The 21,430-nt window shown below is 40.5% G+C and overlaps 1 protein-coding gene across 1 annotated transcript; it reads left to right on the top strand.

Moving 5' to 3' along the window:
• The first annotated feature begins 4,138 nt into the window (after window positions 1-4,138).
• On the top strand, window positions 4,139-11,391 carry RBM15 (RNA binding motif protein 15). Its single transcript, XM_060139394.1, has 2 exons — window positions 4,139-7,004; window positions 11,030-11,391. The coding sequence occupies exons 1-2, from the start codon at window positions 4,139-4,141 to the stop codon at window positions 11,050-11,052; spliced, it is 2,889 nt and encodes a 962-aa protein (XP_059995377.1). The 3' UTR covers window positions 11,053-11,391.
• Window positions 11,392-21,430: the final 10,039 nt, after the last annotated feature.

Genomic DNA, 21,430 nt, shown 5'->3' with positions numbered 1-21,430 from the left:
TGTGTCCCAAATGATTGTTCGCTATTTTAGGGATTTCATATATGTCTATGGGTAAAATACACACTTTTTCTGCAGAGCAAACAAAACAAACCTTACTGTTAGGAAACCACTCACTTTATGAAAGAAAATGAAGCAGAAAATTTTAATCCACTACTGTGAGTGGGAAAATTTTTTTTTAAAATTCCCAGCTTCAGGCCTTTTTGTATCTGTCAGGGAAATCAAAGGGCTCTCGGCTCCCAAGATAAATTTCATATTGCAGTCATAACTGTCTCTGTATGTACTGAGGATACACGAACAGTAAAACCTAGGAAGGAAGAGGGTGGAAAGAACACATTTGATTGAAAACATATTGATACCTTTTAATTGCACAGCTTTCTTCCATGCACATAACTTTTATTTTGCTTTCCTTTTTAATCTAAAACTGATTTTAAAGGAGATGGAGAAAGCACTGCATTTAGACAGCTAGTTGTGGCCAATCTCCTGCTGGGTGGGTCCTCTAGGGCCTTTGAGTTGTACAACTCCAAGGGGCCAACACTGACACCACAATGGGCAATGACAGCTTTTCCTCAACACTATTTCTTCGTTTTCAACAAGGCACTAAAAGGAGAGATCAACATGCTGCTATGATAGCTTGGTAGCTTAACTCTGTTTTCATGACCGCTGAAAGATCCTTCTCACAGTCAGTTATCCTCACAAATCTGGCCATAGATCACAAGGAGACCAGATGAAAGCCTGGACTGGACCTCAACAACTCGCTCACCAACACAAGAAAAAGTGTTTAAAGTCTTGGCCCTCTAAACCATGGGTCACTTTTATCCTCTCTCAGCTCTCTCTAAAGTGTATGTGTGAACATAGGCTGATATAACCTCACTAAGCCACTTCATACTTTAAAAAACACAGAGAAAATGAAAACAAAATAAATTACTTATTTTAAGTACATCTTGGATCAACATATCATGTCATTATTCAGTTCTGTCCTACCGACACACACACACACACACACACACACACACACACACACACACACACGCACACACCCCACAGGCTATATTTTGGCTCTGTTATTGATAATGGAATCCAGTCCTTTTCTGTCTACCCATTAAACTTACCAGTCCTCTTGATACCAGACAGGCTGTCAGCTCCCCACCCCTTAGATAAACCTTCCTACTGCAGCCACATGTGGGCAGTATCTTCCATCAAGTTCCCTAGTATTTCAAATGGCAAGCCACTAAGCCTAGCAGAGCCTCAGGCACTGCCACACATACTGGTATTGCTCTCTGACTTCTCTCCCTCAATTCTTGTGCTCCCTCAGTCCCTATGATGAGATTTGGGAAACTATATTTATTTGGTCCTTTTTTTTTTTTGATCAGTGAGTCATCTAAGCAGGTCAATTTAGGCCAAAAATAGTCACCTTGGATGGAACCTGATTTATTTGGATTGGCTATAACACTGATTAAAGTAATCAGATAATGGCTTAACTTCAACTTTGTGTTGTGTTACTATAACCTTGAAACAGATGAAAACTGAAACCCCCTAACTATGCAAAGTTTTTTCTTTTGAATAATGTGTTTTTTTTAATTCCCTAGCATCCAGATTTTTATCTGTAAGTATCATTTCCCACTAAAAGGAACCAGAACCCCTAGGAGAAATGGCTGATTCCATGTCAGGGGCAGATAAAATAATGAAGAGGGGGAAGAGCAAGAGGACAGTGTAGATGAAACAAGATTGACATGATTTGAAAACTGTTGAAATTGGGTGTTGGGCACAAGAGAATTCTTTATAGCATTCTACTTTTGTATATTTTTTAGTTTTTCCATAAAAAGTTTTTTAAGGAAAGCTAAAAATAATTGCTATTTTGAAAACAATGAAACAGCAATAGCATGCACATGACAAACAGAAGTTTTCTTTTAATAATGCATAAAGGTATAGAATGAAAACTTGTCTTTTTCCACCTAGCCCCTCCTTAGCATGATCTCAGTAACAACTTCTAAGTATTCTCAATTAAGTTTCTATGAATATATATTAAAAAATGTACAAACACATATACAGGTATATCATTTTTTAAAACCACAAATGGTAGCGTATTATACACATCGTACTATGTCTCATGAAGTTATTTCACTATCTGGTTTTAATACAATGACTATGTCTACACAATACAATATCATAGATATGCTTTTACATACTGGGCTTCTTTCAAGTTTTTTGATGTAATCAAGAGACAAAAGGCTCATATCTTCACCTTCCTCAAGATTACTTAATAAAAAGAAGGATGGCTAAGGCTGGGGTAAACAGGTTGCAGTCCCTAATCTTAAAAGTTTCAAGTTTAGGTTTCAGTTTGGGGGACCCTGTTACCTTGAAAAATGCCTTTAAAAAACATCTCACATTCTCTCCTTACAGATAGGATCTTGAGAGGTGTGGTTGAGAGGATCAATACAAGAATCCTTTTAACCTCTGCCCGGAGGATATCGGGGAGGACTGCAGAAACCTAACCCCTGTGATGAACTCAGCACTACCTCCCTTCACCAGACGGTGGGCAGCCGGACAGAGGCGGTACCTGTTATCATCTTGGTCTCCGGCACCTCGCGCAAGTGCTTTATCGTCTGACACGATGAAGATCTGTGGAAAGAAAGTTGGGTTTTAAAGCGGTTAACGATTGAAAGAACTAAAAGAGATGGGTTTACAGACAGAAAGGTGGCTGTTCTACTGGGTTCTAGTATAGACTAACCCGGGGTGGGGTGACGTACAAGAAGCCACAGAAAAAAACGCGACACATCTGCATGGAGCGTAAATTGCACTCGATTATTCAACAGGGAGGGATACTACATATGAAAAACAAACGCAGCTCTATTACGGAACTACAAAACCCCAAATCCACGTAAATTTGCAACACAAAACAGGAAGCCCTGACCCCTCCGCCCTGGCCTGACAGTCCCCACCCCGCCCGCGGGCGGCGAAACTGGAAGCATCAGTGACTCTCCTGGGTTGCCCGGGAGCACTCAGGCGAAAACGGAACACGCAGAGGAAGGCCGGCTCCCGAGCCAGGGCTGCGCCCCAGCTCCGCTGCGTCCTGGCTGCGGGTCCCCAAGAGCCCAAAACTGCCTCCGCCCCGCCCCTGACGTTAGTGTGAACCGGCGCTTTGTGAACTGTGAACTCCCGGCCCCGCCCACCTGCCCCGCGGGCCCCTGAGCGCTTTCTGGCGCATGGGGGGGGTGGGGCTTTTTCAGGCTGTTCCAGCAGAGGCCAGGGGGGCTAAGATGGTGTCCGGTGGGCGCCCCGCGACGGCTTCCTGAAGGGTTCGTGGGTCCCGACAGCCGGAGAGCCTGCCCAGACCCTTGTCCCACACAGGTAGGAAGTAGGAAGCCCAGAAGTTCTGAGGCCCGAGGACCAAAGCACAACCAAGTACGCAGCGGGACCGAACAAATGTTGGAGAGGAGAACTTAGAAAGCGTGGGGAGGCGGATCTGGTTTATGGTCACCGTCTCGCGACGTCTAACTGACGTCGCAGAGCAAGCGCGTATTCTACTCTTTCACCTTCAGGCTGCCTCCTCAGTGTAGGGGCCTACCCCTTTAAGCGAGTGATGGACAGTTATTTCGGCCTATCAATTTCCTCGTCAACGTCCAATCAGATTTAAACTTCTTTCAGCCGCCGGAGGAGTTGGAAGAAGGGGGTAGAAGGAGGGAACCCTCCCCCTCCCTTTTTCTCTCTCTCTCTGTCTCACACTCTGCCTCTCTCGCGAGATCGCAGTGACCCGGCCTCTCAGAAAAAAATGCTAGACATATGGCCCGACTTCCCAAATAGTAGGCTAAAGGACGGGGTCGTAAACCAATGAAAGGGATGAGGAGGTGGGATCACCGCTTTCACCGCGCAAGAAGTACCGTTACAGGGCAGACTTTTTGTCCAATCAACGCCTCCAGACTTCGGGTCAGGTGACCATAGAGTGCGGGGGGCGGAGCTACAGTCTGGCGCGAGGAACCGTTAAGACGGACAACGACTAGAACCAATGAGGTACTCTGACTAGGGCGTTGGGAACCCAATAACAGTGGTCGGGCGGGCGCCTTCCCGGAGCGCGGGGAGATGTAAAGACAGACAAATAGTTTTCCCAATGAGACTGTAGAAGAGAGGAGCTAATTGACCAATGAAGACTGCGGGGCGGGAACCTCTGCCGCGGCGGAGTCCAAGATGGCGGCGTGCGGTTCCGCTGTGTGAAACGAGCGCGGGGCGGCGGGTTAGTCAGTTTCGCGGAGAAGACCTCCGACGACCCGCTACAATGAAGGGAAAAGAGCGCTCCCCAGTCAAGCCGAAACGCTCCCGTGGTGGTGAGGACTCGACTCCCCGCGGGGAGCGGAGCAAGAAGTTAGGGGGCTCTGGTGGCAGCAATGGGAGCAGCAGTGGAAAGACCGACGGCGGCGGCGGGTCGCGGCGCAGCCTTCATCTGGACAAGTCTAGCAGCCGAGGTGGTAGCCGCGAGTACGACACCGGTGGGGGCAGCTCCAGTAGCCGCTTGCATAGTTACAGCTCCCCAAGCACCAAAAATTCCTCGGGCGGGGGCGAGTCGCGCAGCAGCTCCCGGGGTGGAGGCGGGGAGTCACGTTCCTCTGGGGCCGCCTCTTCAGCTCCTGGCGGCGGGGACGGCGGGGAATACAAGACATTGAAGATAAGCGAGTTGGGGTCTCAGCTGAGTGACGAAGCGGTGGAGGACGGACTGTTTCACGAGTTCAAACGCTTCGGTGATGTAAGTGTCAAAATCAGTCATCTCTCGGGTTCTGGCAGCGGGGATGAGCGAGTAGCCTTTGTGAACTTCCGGCGGCCAGAGGACGCGCGGGCGGCCAAGCATGCCAGAGGCCGTCTAGTGCTCTATGACCGGCCCCTGAAGATAGAAGCTGTGTATGTGAGCCGGCGCCGCAGCCGCTCCCCTTTAGACAAAGATTCTTATCCTCCATCAGCCAGTGTTGTCGGGTCCTCTGTAGGTGGTCACCGGCACCCCCCTGGAGGAGGTGGTGGAGGCCAGAGATCACTTTCCCCTGGTGGCGCAGCCTTGGGATACAGAGACTACCGGTTGCAGCAGTTGGCTCTTGGCCGCCTGCCCCCTCCACCTCCGCCACCATTGCCCCGAGACCTGGAGAGGGAGCGAGACTACTCGTTCTATGAGAGAGTACGCCCAGCCTACAGTCTGGAGCCAAGGGTGGGAGCTGGAGCAGGTGCTGCTCCTTTCAGAGAAGTGGATGAGATCTCACCCGAGGATGATCAGCGCGCTAACCGGACGCTTTTCTTGGGCAACCTAGACATCACTGTGACAGAGAGTGATCTAAGAAGGGCTTTTGACCGTTTCGGAGTCATCACAGAAGTAGATATCAAGAGGCCTTCTCGGGGCCAGACCAGTACCTATGGCTTTCTCAAATTTGAGAACCTAGACATGTCTCACCGGGCCAAACTAGCAATGTCTGGCAAAATTATAATTCGGAATCCTATAAAAATTGGTTATGGCAAAGCTACACCCACCACCCGCCTCTGGGTAGGTGGCCTGGGTCCTTGGGTGCCTCTTGCTGCCCTGGCACGGGAGTTTGACCGATTTGGCACCATACGCACCATTGACTACCGCAAAGGTGATAGTTGGGCGTATATCCAGTACGAAAGCCTGGATGCAGCTCATGCTGCCTGGACCCATATGCGGGGCTTCCCACTTGGTGGCCCAGATCGTCGCCTTAGAGTAGACTTTGCAGACACAGAACATCGTTACCAGCAGCAATATCTGCAGCCTCTGCCCTTAACTCATTATGAACTGGTAACAGATGCTTTTGGACACCGGGCACCTGACCCTTTGAGGGGTGCTCGGGACAGGACACCACCGTTACTATACAGAGATCGTGATAGGGACCTTTATCCTGACTCCGATTGGGTGCCACCGCTGCCCCCAGTTCGTGAACGCAGCACTCGGACTGCAGCTACTGCTGTGCCTGCTTATGAGCCACTGGATAGCTTGGATCGCAGGCGGGATGGCTGGTCCTTGGACCGGGACAGAGGTGATCGAGATCTGCCCAGCAGCAGAGACCAACCTAGGAAGCGAAGGCTGCCTGAGGAGAGCGGGGGACGGCATCTGGATAGGTCCCCGGAGAGTGACCGTCCACGAAAACGTCATTGTGCACCTTCTCCTGACCGCAGTCCAGAATTGAGCAGTAGCCGGGATCGCTACAACAGTGACAATGATCGATCTTCCCGTCTTCTCTTGGAAAGGCCCTCTCCAATCAGAGACCGACGAGGTAGTTTGGAGAAGAGCCAGGGTGACAAGCGAGACCGTAAAAACTCTGCATCAGCTGAACGGGATAGGAAGCACCGGACAGCTGCTTCCACTGAGGGAAAAAGCCCTCTGAAAAAAGAAGACCGGTCTGATGGGAGTGCACCCAGCACCAGCACTGCTTCATCGAAGCTGAAGTCCCCTTCCCAGAAACAGGATGGTGGGACAGCCCCTGCAGCAGCAGCCTCTCCCAAACTCTGTTTGGCCTGGCAGGGCATGCTTCTGTTGAAGAACAGCAACTTTCCTTCCAACATGCATCTGTTGCAGGGTGACCTCCAGGTGGCTAGTAGTCTTCTTGTGGAGGGCTCAACTGGAGGCAAAGTGGCCCAGCTCAAAATCACTCAGCGTCTTCGTTTGGACCAGCCCAAGTTGGATGAAGTAACTCGACGCATCAAAGTGGCAGGGCCCAATGGTTATGCTATTCTTCTGGCTGTGCCTGGAAGTTCTGATAGCAGGTCCTCCTCTTCTTCGGCCACCTCAGACACTGCCACCTCTACTCAGAGGCCACTTAGGAACCTCGTGTCCTATTTAAAGCAAAAGCAGGCCGCCGGGGTGATCAGCCTCCCTGTGGGGGGCAACAAAGACAAGGAAAACACCGGAGTCCTTCATGCCTTCCCACCCTGTGAGTTCTCCCAGCAGTTCCTGGATTCCCCTGCCAAGGCACTGGCCAAATCTGAAGAAGATTACCTGGTCATGATCATTGTCCGTGGTGCGTCTTAAAGTCCATATGTAACTTGTATTTAGTACTTTGACATGGTTCCTGTTTTGTGATGTGTGATGGGATACAGCATTGGATGAAATTTTCTTTTTAATTAGTTGTTTAGTTGTAGCTTTCTTCTTTTTTATATTTTTGTAAACCTCTTTAAAATAGAAGTCAGGAGAGTTTAGCTATTATTTTAAGTGAAAGGGATGCCCTAAAGGTAGCAGGCAAATGGATTTACTTTAATTAGGAGTTCCCACTCTTATGAGTAACTTTTTCCCTCTTTTTCTGCAGTTTTTTCTTTTTTAAGCTTAAGCTTAAAAAAATCCTCCAAGTTACAAAACCAGAAATTTGAAAAGTCAATTTGGAAAACAAAGAGCCCACTGACTATATAAAGATGATAATATACACCTGAAAATGGCTTGATTGGTATGTAGGTAAATAATTCCTGTACCAGAAATGTTTGTGTGGCTGAAATTTGATCAAGAATCTCATTAGTATAAGCTGGTAAATCATATAGCATTGTGATTATTTTATTCAGGTATTTGAGTATTTCTCTTAAAATACGTGGTTTATTCCCAGAGAGTTTGCTTTAACATACACATTTTTATCATTGGCTCTTGAGTTCTGTATCCTGTATATGCACTTTTGGTTTGTAGCAGTAACTGTTCAGTAAAAATTGAGGAGTATGTTACAAACCACATATGTCTTATGCTTACACTAGTATGCAGGAAGTGAGTAGGTGCTTTTAAAATCAGAATTCTTTGGTCAGTTGTTGGTGTGTGGTGGTGGTTTCACTGACTTTTTCAGAGAGATGTAGCAGGTACAGTTCTAATTTAATTGTGCATATTTCAAAACTTGTGTTTTTCATCAGAGATGAGTTTTTATTTTTGTATCCATTCAAATTTCTGATTTCAATAATAGAAAGAAGAGTTGTCTGCAGGCTCATAAGTCATCTTTTGTTTCAGTGGGCATTAATCAGCCATATGTCATCGTGAAATGCCTTTGACATACTCTCCAAATTTTGCTTGTATTTTTATTTTCATATTTAAACGCTAGCAATGACATTACATTATTGAAAATACTTTAAATATCTTTGAAATTTTGTGTTTATATTTTCACTGGTGTCCAACCACAGAAAATTGAAATGTCAGTTTAGGAAAACTCTTTTTTAGTGGTTTATTTTCTCAGACACCTGGAATGAATACAAAATAATTTAGCCCATCCTGACAGTTTTTTTCCAAAACTGAAGATTATATCAACTTCTGGTTCTTAACAAGGGTTTTTGCTGCTTAACAGTAATGGGTGTTTTCCTTGTTTGTCTTTTTTTTTCATCTACCCCCATCACCCCCACCCCTAGTTTCTCAGGTCATTTGTAGGTATATTTTCCCCTGTGATTTAAATGTTGAGGACTTTAGCTAAGGCCTTTGATATTTAATTATGATTAGAAACTTGAGGACCTTTGGATCATGGTCGTGTTTCTAGTCTGTGTAAGTGACTTCTTGAAAGCCTGGCAGAACCCAACTGTTTTCTTTCTGTTATCAAAGCTGATAGTTTTGAAATAGCACCAATAATAACCCAGGGAAATGTCATGTAATTTTTAATTGTCCGTTATGACAGGTGTCTAATGCATGTCAGCATGAAAGCCTCATCACTCTGTGTCATCCTTTTTGGTTTTCACTATGCATTTGTAAATTTTCTTTTTAAGTTTGGAAGTTTTTGTATTTTTTGTTTTTAAACTGGAAAAACTAGCCATTTTGAGAGAAGGAAGATACTAGGCTCTGAGCACAAAGGTCCTTGGTGTGCCTGTAGGGAAAATACCTGAAATCCTACAATTAAGACTTTTGGTCCTTTTTGCTTTTAAAAGGCTTTGCTTGACATGCTAATGTGGAGTAGACACCTGTTCAGAAACTTATGCAAGTGTGCAGTCTGTGCATAAGTGGGGTCAAAGTACAATTTGTGGCTAGATACATTTTTTCCAGTTTAAATAATCTCACTAACCATTAACTTTTGAATATCTTTTGATAAGATGGCTGGACAAATAATTTTACTCTTTTAGGGAGTGAAGTCCATGACATCTAATTTTACTCTAATCCAAAGTGTGTGTGGTTTTTGTTTTTTTTTTAAGTTGATGTGACAGCTTACCGAAGAGCAGAGAACTGTGGGTTTTGCTCCATGTTTGTTTGAACCTTAATCTGACATTGTGGCTTTTGTTAGATCTGGGCAGTTTGTGCTTCAATGTTTTTGAAACAATGGCTTGATACCATTTCTAAATGTATGTATTTTAACTATGTTTAGTTTAGTGTGTACCTGCAGAGTGCCATCATTCAGATGAATCTCTTAATTTGTGTTGCTCGTTCTGTTGTGCAGGTTCATAATATTGGTAAACTACTTAAAACTTCAGAGTGTAATGAAAACAAATGTCTAAAACTATCTGGTTCTAATTCTCATTAGCCAGAATTTCATAATCTCAACATTGGATGTTCTTTGTGACAGCCAATTGTTTCTTTTACTTAAAAAAAAATGTATTTGTTTAATTGATTTTTTTGGAACTCAGTTCAAATGAATGGAAAGAATTTCTTCAGGATATCATTAAATGACTTATTAAGTATTACTGGTAAAAAAAATAAACCATCAAGCTAATTTAGATTTTTAATCACAACTTCAAAGTTTATGAAAAATTAATCATTCAGCTCCTAGCCAATTTTTTTATATTATTTTGTTGGTTATAACTGGTATTCCTATAAAGAGTTTTCCACGCAAAAAATTTAAATTCCTGGTTTAAGATGTATATTTTGACTCTCACCTGAGAGTAGATAGAGTTTTCCCTTTAAGGATTATATCTTAAAATGTCCATCCTCTGGCTGGTGTAAGCTCTTGTCACATTTTGAAGGTAATATATATACTCTGGACCTTCTTAACTCAGATCATTTGAGGTACAATAGTACAAGTAAGTTGGGTGTTGCTTTCTGAGTCAAACACTTGTTTAGGTTTATTTAAAAACTATTTTATGAGCAGGTTTTCACTGACAATTTTTGTGTTGTTTTTTGTCTTTTTGATTTTAAATCCACTTTCTTCAGACAGTGAAATTGCTCATTTGCAGATACAGCTTGAACTGCAGTTTGGTTCCCTATAGGACCCACTCACCAAAAACTGTGGTAACAGAACTAGGAAATCTTGTTGAGAAGAGGGCCTTAATGACCTTTTTTGTGAAAAAATTTTTGGAGAGAATTTCTGGACATTTTTTTTCTGTCTCTGCCACAGTGTTTGGTTTGGAGATAGGAGTTAGGTATGAGAACAAGAAGAGTAATGGAGCTGACCCTCTTAACATTCTGGTTTTAGTGATGTGCCTAAAGGGAGAAAATGATTTCAGGTAACCACGGTGAACTGTCTAGCTTAATGAAGAGTTTTACATGTATGATGTAAACAGAGTTGGAAAGTAAAAGTCCTACAGTGTTCTTTGGCTGTTTAGCGATTGTTTGTATGAGGGTTTTCTTAAAAGAAAATAACAGCTGCTGTCTTTGGTAACACAGATGAAGGTGGATTTTTAAAAGGCTTTGTATCTTGACCCCTTTGTACAGTAATGGAGTAGGTCTGTATTGCTCCATATAAATTACAGAATGAAAATAGAGGGGGTAAAAGTTTGACTAAACTCCACCTTTTTATAGTTTCATTTTTTAAGTTATATTTAGAATATATTGATTATAAATTGATTGTAAACTTGCTTTTTTCTGATATGTTTTACTCAGTTACATGAGTACCAAGGATATTTTCAGTCCTATAATCCTCACTTAATTGCAGTCTTTAAAAAAAAATCCACCCTATTGTTCTACTTGTTGTCTATTCATACAGTAAATTCATTTCAAGGTTTGTGCCAGTGGGTATTATTGGTGCTTTTTGAAGTCAAGGTGGACTATCCAGGAAGGTCTTGTTAATGTTATGTTTAGCTATAATGGCATAGGGGAAATATATATATTTTTAATATTGTAAACGTTTGTACTGAATAACCTTTTTCCCCTCCCCCCCCTCGCAAGCAAAACTGGTGAACAACGGATGAAGATACGGAATTCAAAGCTCTAATGGACCTTTTTGAAGAGAAGTTGTGGCTTATGTGGAGTTTACATGGGCCTCTTGATGGAAGAAAGCTAATCTGTTTAGTATTTGTGCATTTTACTAAAATGGCAGCTTAAAGTTGTGTATCTGCTATTGTGATGCCAATGCCGGTGTTTTAAGTGGAAAAAAAATGACCTTGCTTTGTGCTGTGTACACAAGATTTCTGGAAAAGAAAAACCCTTTTTATGGCTCACACAGCTTAAAAGTAGCTGTCACTCAAACGTGCGCTCACAGTTGAGCTGCTTTTGTTTTATTCTAAATAAATTGTTTCTTTTGAGGAAAATGTTTTTCTGCCTGGAAGTGAATTGACGGCAAACCTTTGACCCCTTTGTTTGCAGCTGAGGGGGTACTTGCTGCTGCTCAGATCTTGTATGTCTTGAGCAAGAAGCAGGGAGACCATCATTTTGACTATCACAGTGTGTCAATTCTGAAGGATCACTAGTGTTACTGTGACCCCCTTTGTTTGCAGTGAAGGGGATCGTTTGCTTCTCAGTCCTCAACTTGATGAGGAAATGGTGCTGTTTGCTGGCACGCAAGAAGCCGGGGCAAGCACCGTAAGCCTCACCACAGTGCACGAGTCGGGGGCTTTGCTGGTTTGAAGAGCCGGAGTTGCTGAAATTTAAGTTTTGATTTATTTTGTTCACCCATCACGTTTGGCCTTAGTTTCATTTTTAATTTGAAGAAAAGTTTGAAATTGCTTTATCTTGCTCTTAACATTTGCACCAAATTGCCAAAAGAAGGAGAAATGCTCCGCTTGCTTTTTAAATGTTAATGATGATGTTAATAAAGCCTTTCCTGACACATTTGAGGAGCTCCTCCATCTTCAGGGGCTTCTTACCAGAGTTATGCAGTGATGGGTTTAGTTCTGAATGGATGAAGAGTTCCTGAGAGCTAGCGTTTGTAATTAGAACCGTTACTTGGTATCTGTGCCTTATTTGACCTGTGGTTCCACATGCCTTGGATGTGCATGCACCGTGACGGTTTCATAGGTACGAACGCACACTCAGGCCCAGTCACTTCGGTTGGTAGTACAGATTGTGAGGAAAAAATGGAGGCATCCTTAAGGAGGAAAAAGTGTTTGCCTTTAGTTCCTGCATTATCCTGTACAGGGGCTCCTGAGCTTTGGAAGCTGTTTCCAGTACAGGAGAACAACTCCCCTGTTTGCAGCAGGAGACTTCGGTGCACAGTGACAACGCTGGAGTTCAAGAGGAAGCCAGCAGTGCTGCACCATTGGCTTCAGACACCATTGTTGTTTGCCAGTTTTAAACTTAACTAGTTGCAGACGAAGACCACCTTGAAATGCAGGCTTGTTGGGCTTGTTTTGAATTTTAACCTCGGATGGAAGAGGCCTAGTGCTGTCTGTCTCCATGCGGGATGATGATTACTTAGGCAACAGGTGATTATCAACAAAGGATGCCACGCTTATACTCTGCAAGGTGGTGTTCCAGTGGCAAACAGCTGTATAAACTCTTGTAAACAGGTAAGAGGGTTTTTAGAGGTCAAAATGCATTATAATTATTAGGGTGAGGGCTTTTAATGTTTTGGGGTATGTTTCTCTGATTGGAAGTCTTTAGGTACTCTGCTGCTGTTACTAGCTTCCTCCCCTCACCAAAGTGTTGTATTAACAAAGTTGCAGGCCAGAACTTTTGTTCTACTTGGTATTTTGAGTTTTAAGTTTTAAAATTTGTTTTAACGTTTGAAAAAATTATTTTAATGTGAGAGCCAAAGTATTAAAATCCTGGTTATGGATTTGGATCTACAAAAAATTGACGTTTTCTTTTAGCCATAGCCTTCACCCTTAGTGGTGATTTAATGGTGCTGGAAGAACTCAGCTGGTGTAAAAATGTTGCTTATTACAAACACTGATTTCTAAACCTCCAAGTTAAGAATATTTTAGTATGTATAGCAAAAAAGTGTATTATCAGACTGGGAATGACAGATAACTTAGCCAAAATAGTTAATTTTTTTCTTTTTCCACAGGGAGATTTATTTAATTATAAAATTAGGTAGCTACAACGAACTTTAGGAGGTGAATGGGCAGTGTTGAGGAAGATCTAGCGCTTAACCATTTTCATTGTCCATTTAGCCCTGCCAGCCTTCTGAGCCCTTCTAGCCCCTCCCTCCAACATTAATCAAGTGTGAGGCTTTGGCCGCTTAATACAAGCACAACTTCTTGAATGTATAATACAACTTAGGTTTCCTTGCTTTATTTTAAATGGGATCAAATATTTTGAAGAGAATTTTTCTTTTTCATGAGATTTTTATCTTTCATCTCTTTCCAGAGGGGAAAAGTGAAGTGCGATGGTTTTTAGGTTCTCAGTATGTCATTTTCAACAGTTTTTAAAACATGAGTTGGTAAATGATCTCTCATGTACATTTCTTTAAACAGTTTATTCCTGTTGGAAATGTTAATTTCCAGTGTGTTTTCTTTCTCTGACTACTGAAAGCCCGTTAAGTAGTTTTTACAATTAGTAAAAAAATATTTAAAATCACTGGCAATTTGAGGAAGATTTTGTTACACTCTACATATTTCTCCATGTTTGGTATCTTTCTAAGATCTCAGGCTTCATCTTTCAAGAAGAAGAAAAAATGTTGCAGACAGTGCATTTGTTTATTTGTATCTGAAACCATGTCATGCAAAATGGAAGGATACACAGTTTTTTGAAACTACTCATGAAATCATTTTATTTCCAGCTGTACCATGAAGAAAAAATATTAATTGGGTTGAGTATTAGATCTAGAGTTCTGGTTTTATAAATTGGAAAGTGCCCTTTGGAATTATATGTGTGGTTTTTCCAGTGTCTTTTGTATGATCTAAATTTAGGGTTCTCCTATAAAGGAAATAGTTCCAAGAACACCCCTGAGTTGACTTGTGCTCATTTTGAAAAGTCTGGTTGTATTAAAATTGAAAATGGGGATTACCCTGAGTTTAGTAAAACAACCTAGATTTTATAAATTGCCACTTCAGTAGCTTAAGGCACATTATTATTTACAAGCTGTTTATCTGAGGCAATAAATTTAGTGCTTATGGCTTGTACAGCATCTATTTTTCTTCTTTGCAATAGGATATATGGTTATGGCTTATCTGACCATCACCACCATTTCCCATTCAAGTTTGCTCTTTTTAAGCTTTCCTGGTTAAAATAGGATTTTTACTTAAAAACTTGGATTATAACCTAGTTATACGTTCTAAGCAGAGGAGTTTATTGAGTAACAAAATTCCTTCAAACCTCAGACAAGATTGTTGCTAAGAAGCAACCAAAAAGAGATTTTGATTTTGAGGTAAAATTACTTAGCATGCTTCTGTACCCAAATGCTGTGATATTAAGCATTCAGGTAGGGTTCCTGTATAAATTAAATGCTGGCTGTATGTTAAGAACTAAGATGCTGAGTATGTAGAACAAAGTATCAAATAGTGTCTACCCCTGTCAGCAACTTGTACTCTAATTGGAGAAACTAGATATAAACAGGTAAATAGTTAAATATCAGGGGGAAAAAGTTCATAGTTTAAGACAACTATGAGAGATGTCACAGGTCAAATTTGATTAATTGAATTTTTATTGGCCATATGGGTATATGATTGAGTATATGAACTTTAAGCTGGGGTGGTCAAGAAAGGCTTTACAAAATAATTTGTTAGTTAGAGAAGGATATAGAATGGTGGAGGGAGGTTGGGATTGAGATGTCAGGCCAAGAAGCATGAATAATAATAGAAGTTGATACATGGAAAAGATGCAGGCTGAGCCTAGAAAACTGGTAATGTAGTTGGGTCAACAAAATAGGGAGTCCTGAAAGGCAAGCCAGTTACAGGCAGGTGGGGAGTGAGGATGGATAATCAGTTGAGGGGTGCTGATGTAAAGCAACAATACTAATAGCAGTCACTTATTAAATAGCATTCTGCCAAGTCCTCAACAAACATGGTCTCATCCACTTTTCACCACAGACCATAATCTGACAGCTAGTAAGTGATAGAGCCAGGGTTCTAACCAGGCTTTTGTTCTAGCTAGGGCTCTTGGTCACTGTACTGTCATTCCTCACTTTTTTTCCAGCGGCTGGGATGGGATTAAAGCTGCAAACTGGAGAAAATGTCTGGATAGTGTATTTCATACTATAGTGTATCAGCATTTGAGGTTCTTGGGAAACATACAGGCCCTTGGCTCCAACCCCAGAAATTCTGGGCTTTGTTAGGGCCAACATGGCCCAGGAGTCTTTGTTCTTTTGCAAGCCCTCCGGGTAATTCTGATGTAGTCTGTGGTCAGTGGCCATGGGTTGAGCAACACTAACCCACAGAGAGTAGAGTGTTGAAGTTATGAACTTGGGGTAATGTCATATTTAAGGCATGGGAAGGGAAGATGGTGCTAGAAAAGAGGCTCAGGTAGGAGAGCCAGAATAGTGTTCAGATTCTGAAGCTGAGAGGAGCTTCCAGAAGATAAATTCAGAGCTATTGAGGAGACAAGCAGAATGAAACTGCAAATGCCGTGGAATTTATTACTTAAAATTGTCACTTAAGTAGTTGTTTTATAGTCATGTAATTATATCTCCCAGGAATTCAATCTAGCTTAGTATTTAATTTTACCTTATAACTGTCTGTGAAGAAGCGTTGCTGTTGAGTTTATGAATGCTAAAGGGGTACCAGAAAAGTTTTATGACTTGGCTGAGGGGTACATAGCCAGAAACTGATTGAAGTATCCTTGAGTTTTCAGTTAATCTAAAAAATAATGTGATTGTAGTCTATCTTGAAATTGAAAGCAATTGTAGGATTGAGTGAGTATGTGTGTGTGTACACAACGTAAGTTGTTTTCCATCAATGAACCATCACTTTACTACCTCCTAACTAGGTTACTAATAGGATTGAGATACAATGGAATTATAGGTAAAGTTGAGTGTATCTTTGACTTGTAAATGGTTGAAAGATTTCCCATTTTGAATTATCAATACTTGGTTTGTCTTTGATTGGTGTAGCTAATTATTTAATTCTTCAAATATTTAGGTACCTGTTATGTATCAGGTAGTACTCTAGGTCTTGGGAGTACATTGGTGAGGAAAACAGCTCCTTATGTCTCATGGAGCTCATATTCTGATGAAAGAAGGGAGGTAGGTAGTAAACTAAGTTAGGGCCTTGTTGCCAAGAACAAAGGGTTTAGATTGTATTCTAAAGCTGAATGCAATGGAAAGCCATTGGAGGTTTTAAGCAGGGGGATGAAGTGATTTGATCAAGATTTGACTACGTGTCTCAGGGAAGTAACAAATAAATGTCTTTCAGATTTCTTTCAATTATTCCCAAGATCTAGAATACTGCCTCGTATATAATAGGTACCCAGATATTTGAAGAATTAATTAATTAGCTACAGAAATTGAAGACAAACAGTATGAGTAATTCAAAACAGGAAATCTTTCAACCATTTACACATCAAAGATAAATGAACATTTCAAATTCTCTGCAAGACGGTGAATATGTTCTTGCTCAGAGATAAGCAGTGTTCTTTTATTTAAATACTGTAATAGAGATTTTATTTCTTCTTCAGGCTCATAATTGTTGACTACCCTGAGTTCTTCCTCCTTGTACATCCTCATTTTCTCAACATGTCATTTTTTATTCTTTCTGCTTTCAGCAAACTGTCATGACAGTTTACACTATAGTCACATATAGTTTCTGCTATAACACACTGACCATGTTTTCTGTATTTCATAACTTGTAATTTTTCTAGTGGTATCAAACCAAACTTCAATACTAAAAATCAATTTAGAGGGTTTTTGTGGAATGGCTGTCATCCTATGCAAGCCAGTTACATGTGTGTATACAGTTTTAAAGTAGTGAATTAGTATCTGACCTTTCTCACGTAACCAGCAGATTTTCCTTTTACCCAAGCAAGGGGCTTAATAAAAAGCTGTCATGCATAAGCTTGTTATTGCATCTATGTTCAGGGTAGAAATATTATTACAGGTAAAATTAACACTTTGAGGCACCATATACATATATATTTTTATTACATATTTTTAAGGCATATTGAGAAAAGTGTTGTTTGATAAAATTGTATTTTAGCATATAGAAATTGACTGTCAGTAGTTTTACCTTGCTCCCAAGATAAGCATATCGTTTGTGTATATTCTTTTATAGAGAAACACTTCAATAAATACACTCTTTAGAATTTTTCTGCATTTTGTAGCAGAGGTCTCAAACCTGGCTATGCATTAAAATCACCCGAGGAACTTTTCAGTACCAATAGCTGGGAGTCTCTCGTAGATTATTTAAATTGATCTAGGTACAGTGGGGCTCTGCCAAGGCCCCACTGTTGTTTTAAGTGCCCACGTGATTCTAGTATGTAGCCAGGGTTGAGAACCACTGCCCTAGAGACAAATCTTAAACATACGGACCAACACACGCACAATCAGCCTCTTAAAAACTGTTGGAACATCAAAGCGAAAAACTTTCAGAGTATAATTTGGGTTCAGTAGAGTATGTATATTGTTTAGTCTTCTAGAATTTCTGCTGTTGAAAGTGTGGCCCTCAGACCAGTTGTAATAGCATCACTTAGAAGCTTGTTAAGAAATGTAGAATTGCAAGGCCTCACACAGACCCACTGAATGGACTCAGATCCCTAGGTGATTCCTCTGTACTGGAAGGTTTGAGAAGTACTTATTAAGATGCAGATATATAAATGTCCTTTGTAATAAAAATGGGTGATTAGAATCTTATCCCTCATGCATAAGATTCTCAGATTTGTGCATTAGTCAATGACATTTACTTTAAAGATTTAAAAAAATATTTCAATAAGAAAAGTAAGAACAAGAGTTCATAGGTAGTGAGCTTCTGGTGACCAGAGAATTACCAGAGGGTCTCTGCCACCAAGATAGGGGAGGGGTTATTGTTGTCTATCCTGGTTGGTTGGTTCTTGCTTATTTTGTTACACTTTTATTTTTTTCTCTCCCTCCTATTCTATTCTAGCCCACTCTTTTCATTGTGAGATAGAATATGTTATTTTTTTTATAGATACAGATGAGGATATTTGAGACACTGTACTGATAGGTACCCCATAATTTAGAAAATTTGGTAGAGGTAGGTTCAGAGCTTTCTATGGAGGGGATGGTTATGGACAGGACTGAGGAGTGGTTCCTAATTGCTTTTGTTTTTAATTGTATGATAATAACTTCATTAATAAACTGATTTTCCTCACATAGCAACAAGAATCTAATTATGTTAAAGTTCACAGTGACAAATAATAAATATTAAGATTTGTATATATTGAAGGGAATGGACCAATGTGAATGTTCAGAAAATACTGTAAATTGCATGATATCAATTTAGATACAGAAATGCTATTTTTAATGCATAAGTTTTTATGATAAAAAATTCTAAAATACATTAACCAAGCAACCATGTTGATATCAAATAAAAAATTGCAGCCAGATTATTCTCATCCCACCATTTTTTAATTTTTAAATTGGCATGTGTTTTAGAGGGATTTTTCATTAAGCACAGCAATGTCAGCGTCTCTAGAAAACTTTGCTAGGGTGGTTTTATGATTTATAGATTTCTCCTGAGACATGAGAGGTGCTTTTTTATTTTTTAGTGGAGACTTAACCTGTATCATTTATTTCTCCTGACAAATTTCATTTATGAAGTTTACCCTCTGCAGTGTTATTAATCTTACTGGAAATTCATTCCACGAAAAGGATGAATTCATCTGAACTTTAAGGTTTGGTGGTTGAAAATACTTTATTTCTGTGATACATGAGTGTTTTTTTCTTTAATATTAATGGTTTAAAGTTATTTTGAACCTTCAGAGACGCCTTTTCTTCTATTTGCTGCTCCTTAAGTTTAGAGATATCTGAAGCCCTAATTTAAAAAAAAAAATTAACACATCGTATTGGATCTACCTCCTCTTATTTTTTTTTAATAGCCAAGTTTAAAGGAGGGAACATTTCTAAGTATAGTAATTGGTTAAAATGTCTTTTTTTCCTCCTGGGTTTCTTTTTAGGAACTACTGACAATCAAAAACCTATAGCCGACTTTGGGATATGGCTTTATTATTCAGCAACTAAAAGATGAGTTCTAATTGGCAGACTTCTGGCACTGGCACTTGTCCTTCTGTTTCTATAGAAACTGGGTTGGAAGTCAGAGCTGCACAAAGGGAATGGGTAAGTTTCTTTTAAACTCCATATTTATAAACCCGTATTAACTGTGGCATGGTATCAGTTTTCACATAAGGATATATACATTAGTGTACTAGAACGCAAATATGAACTACTGATTTTTACTTGAGTGGAAACTGACATCAAGTCATTAAATGTAATAGGAGGGTTTAAATATGGATTTATTTTTCTCGTGACTCTGACTTCACATTTCTTGAAGCAGTGAACTCAATATGATAATTTTCACTTTCACTTATATCTCATTTTGGGGTGATAAAATTGGTTTTTATCCTCTTAGATCTTTATTGTCGTTTTCTGGTAAGTGATATAAAATATGTACAGAGGACATTTAAAAAGTCTGCATGAATTGTAAGTCTCTTCTCTGGGGCAAAGTCTGATTCTTTCCATTATAAAACAAGTACTGTACAACTGACTAGTTTTTTAGCTTCTCTCCTCTCTTAGCCAAGCAGGACGAGGTCGTCTGTTGGGCACATACATGTGTTCTCATCCAGGCAGACACCCATTAATCGTAGAACCTAAGACACCTGGCAGTTGGTGAGTTATCTTATTACTATGGCTTCAGAGGACTATGCTGCACAGCTGGGGCATTTAGCCTTGAAATGGTTTAATCAAGTGTGATAAACTCCTCTGATCTACAGGTTGGTGTTTGTAAATTAATTTATACTAAACTTTGACTAGTTGGGATATTGAAGGAAGGTAATATTAGCTCTTGTTCTTTAAAACTTATCTATCATTTCCTTGCTCATGAAATACTGCTCTTAAGGGATAGATTTCTCTTTTCCTTACTAAGAGAATGTTGAAGTTGGTTGACACCAACCAAAGAGTGGGACATCTTGGCTTTATTTTGGCCCAAATTGTTAGTTTTGTAAAAATAGTGTAAAAGCGAAAGTTGGAAATTTTTCAATAGGGAAAGTTAATTCAGTTTTAAAAATTTCACTTCACAAGTCCTTGGTCAGTTAATGCCTGAAAGTAGATTTTCATTAAAACTGTATGCCTCCCTTCCTTAAGTACTACTGTGTATCCTCTTTGTTTCTATGTGTTCACTGGAGCTTGAATGATGTAAAAATAAATTGAATTTGTGACTGTTGGTAAATGTGGACAGAAAAAACTTTAGTCTCTAGCTGCCTGCTGTCAAGTATCCAGACATCCAGATGTGTCTTTACTCCTTAGTAAGGGTGGCCAGCTTGTCCTGCTTTTAAAACGGAGAGTCATAGGTCGCAGGAACTCACTGATTTCCAGGCAAGCCAGACAGTTGGTCACCCTGTCTTATTCTCTGCATGCCTGAAACAATGTCACTAGGTTGTTACTGATCATCGTTTTGGATAGAAGTAGATTTTTACGTTACGTTAGCTTCCGTTGGAATGTACCAGAGAGTAAGTTCTTCTTTTTAAAGAAATGATAGTCTTATTTGTCTCAGTGATCCTAGGTAATGCCAGCTTCCCTCTCATAGAAATAAAACATGTATTTTATTTTATTTATTTATTTTTTGTGGTACGCGGACCTCTCACTGTTGTGGCCTCTCCCGTTGCAGAGCACAGGCTCTGGACGCTCAGGCTCAGCGGCTGTGGCTCACGGGCCCAGCGGCTCTGCGGCACGTGGGATCCTCCCAGACCGGGGCACGAACCCGTGTCCCCTGCATCGGCAGGCGGACTCTCAACCACTGGGCCACCAGGGAAGCCCTAAAACATGAATTTTAAACTGACCGATTTAAAGGTGATTACAAGGACTTTTGTCGTTTTTCATTTGTGTCCCCATGTTAAGACCATGGGTGATAAATGTGAGACACTTAGGTAGATATTTGTGGTGAAAGAGTAGCCAAATGAGGCAAATATATATGTATATATGTCTTAAAGCCGTATACAAGTTGATTCTGTTTTAAGAGAAACACTCAAGGCTTTTAATAAGTATTGGGCTTTGGTTTTATAATGAGGTCCTCAGAGGAACTAGGTTTGGATTTTTAAAAATTAGATCTAAAATCAAATATTAATACACAGTGTGCTTTTTTTTTTCTCATGGAAAAAGCCAGTTTTACAATTAGGCAAGTTTATGTGCTAAGGAGCTAATTTTTTGCAAACAAACATAGCATCACATATGTTAATATGCCTAGATTATTTGAAAAATATCACAAATTATTTCAGTCCATTTAAGTAATTGTTGCTTTTATTATA

Source organism: Lagenorhynchus albirostris, chromosome 2 (assembly GCF_949774975.1).
Source record: "Lagenorhynchus albirostris chromosome 2, mLagAlb1.1, whole genome shotgun sequence".
NCBI classification, from domain to species: Eukaryota; Metazoa; Chordata; class Mammalia; order Artiodactyla; family Delphinidae; genus Lagenorhynchus; species Lagenorhynchus albirostris.
The sequence above is the reverse complement of the archived record's forward strand: the minus strand, read 5'-3'. Positions and strand labels throughout refer to the sequence as shown.

What these genes read in the sequence shown, in the direction of transcription:
- RBM15 (XM_060139394.1), top strand. Translation starts at nt 4,139, where the DNA reads ATGAAGACTGCGGGGCGGGAACCTCTGCCGCGGCGGAGTCCAAGATGG. An exon ending in GGTCATGATCATTGTCCGTG is followed by an intron (nt 7,005 to 11,029) that starts GTGCGTCTTAAA and finishes CCCCCTCGCAAG; the next exon opens with CAAAACTGGTGAACAACGGA.